Source organism: Emiliania huxleyi, assembly GCF_000372725.1.
Source record: "Emiliania huxleyi CCMP1516 chromosome Unknown EMIHUscaffold_163, whole genome shotgun sequence".
In the NCBI taxonomy this organism is placed as follows: domain Eukaryota; phylum Haptophyta; order Isochrysidales; family Noelaerhabdaceae; genus Emiliania; species Emiliania huxleyi.
The window spans coordinates 52,874-54,615 of NW_005200951.1; the positions used below are offsets into that span (position 1 = coordinate 52,874).

Here is a 1,742-nt window from a genome sequence, read left to right on the forward strand (position 1 = left end):
ACACCCATCTCAGAGAGTGACTATGGTCTAAAGCCGTAAAGCCGACTGAGCTCTATCATGCCGGTCTCATGCGATGGTCGTGCACGACCCGAGATCCCCGTGTGTCTCGCGTGGCCCTCCGCTTTTTCATCTGCCGTGCACAATACTGTACTAGTTGTCCGTTTTTACAAAATACACAGCGCGCGCGGTCACCGAAAAAGCGCATCGTCACAACATCAAGCAAGCTCACAAAACTCAAACGCAGGATTCGGGGTGCCTCGGGCGGCCGCTGCGCGCGCATACGGAATGGTGGCTAATGACACACTCGATCGCGGCTCGGCCCGCGTCGCGTCGCTGCCGCCCCCCGCGCCTAGTTCTTTCGCCGCTCGTCGCCCGCGACCGCCGCTGGCGTCGGCTCGTGCGGCGGCGAGACGGGGATCGAGGAGGGAGCGGCGCCCCAGATGTTGTGCGGGTCGGCGTGGGTGCCGGAGAAGAGGGTGGCGTTCGAGACCACGCGCGCCTGGCGGGGAGGCGGAGGAGAGGTGAGTGAGGGGGGGGGGGGGAGAAGGGCGATGGGCGGGGAACGGCGGGCCACATCCCTGCTGCATCTCTGTGCTGCATCTGTGTGATTCATCTCGGGCGGTCGCGTGTCCTTCATCCCCAAGGTGGGGCTGGGTGACCTCGGGTGACCTCGGGTGACCTCGTGTGATCTCGGGTGATCTCGCACCCCCGAGGTTGGGCTTGGCTGGCCGAGCCCGCTGCCGCCCACGGTGCCGCTCGGCAGCATGAGGTCTGGCAGAGAGCCAAAGAGGCCGGCGAGGTGCGAGGCGGTGAACTCCGCAGAGGCGGAGAGGCGAGGGCCGCCGCCGGGCGCCGCGTCGGCGGCCCACGGGGCTGCGGAGGGAGGGGAGGAGGGGAAGGGGGGGGAGGTTAGGGATAGGGTGTGGGGTGCGGATAGAGGACGGAGAGGCAGGCAGTGAGACGGCGGCAAGGCGCGGGTCTGGGCTTGCACCCGAATCGCCGCTGACCGGCGGCAGCGACGGCAGGTTGAGGGGTGTCCAGCCGCCGGCCGAGCCGATTGCTCCGAGGGAAGTGCGACCCTCGCCCGACGAGTTGTCGTCCCGCAGCTCGGCGGGCAGCAGCGACTCGAGCCCGACCTGCAGCCGCCGCAGGTGGCCAGAGCGTGAGGGACCAACCGCCGCCCCGCGCGCGTTGGGTGCAGCGGCAACGGTGAGGGGGGGGGGGGGGGGGCGTCGAAGTGCGTGTATACTCGCCTTGGGCACCGCCGCCGCGGCTGCCGCCGCCGCCTGCCCTTCGCGCGCCGCGCCCGCCGCGCCGTGGCGCAGCCGCTCCTCCTCGATTTGCTGCTGCAGCTTTTGGGAGCCGCCCAAGTCGAAGAACCCAGACGAGCCTACGCGGCGGCGGGGAGGGTGTGAGGCCCGCCTGCAGGGGCGGCGTGGGCGGGCGGCGGAAGGGGCCGGAGGAACCGCGGGTGGTGGTGCCTCCGCCCGGGGACGAGATGGGAGACGACCACTCGCACTCCTACTCCTCACACACCGCACCACTGAGCCGTGGACCAGACGCCGTCCCGCGGGAGACCCGAGCGGCGGAAGGGCGAAGCCGCTCGCGCCTCGCTCAGCGACGGCGGCAGCGCCCACCCCTCGTCCTCGTCGTCGCCGTCCATCCCCTTGAGCGCCGCGCCGACCGCCACCTATCAGGAATTCATCACCATCACTGCTCACTGCACATTCGTCGCCGAGCGC

General features: G+C 70.0%; 1 protein-coding gene across 1 annotated transcript; it reads right to left on the reverse strand.

Annotated features, from left to right (window-relative positions):
- Positions 1-349: 349 nt before the first annotated feature.
- Positions 350-766, reverse strand: EMIHUDRAFT_314114 (hypothetical protein; the record flags this gene model as incomplete). Its single annotated transcript, XM_005785131.1, has 2 exons — positions 350-499; positions 707-766. The coding sequence occupies 2 exons, from the start codon at positions 764-766 to the stop codon at positions 350-352; spliced, it is 210 nt and encodes a 69-aa protein (XP_005785188.1).
- Between the last annotated feature and the right edge of the window lie 976 nt (positions 767-1,742).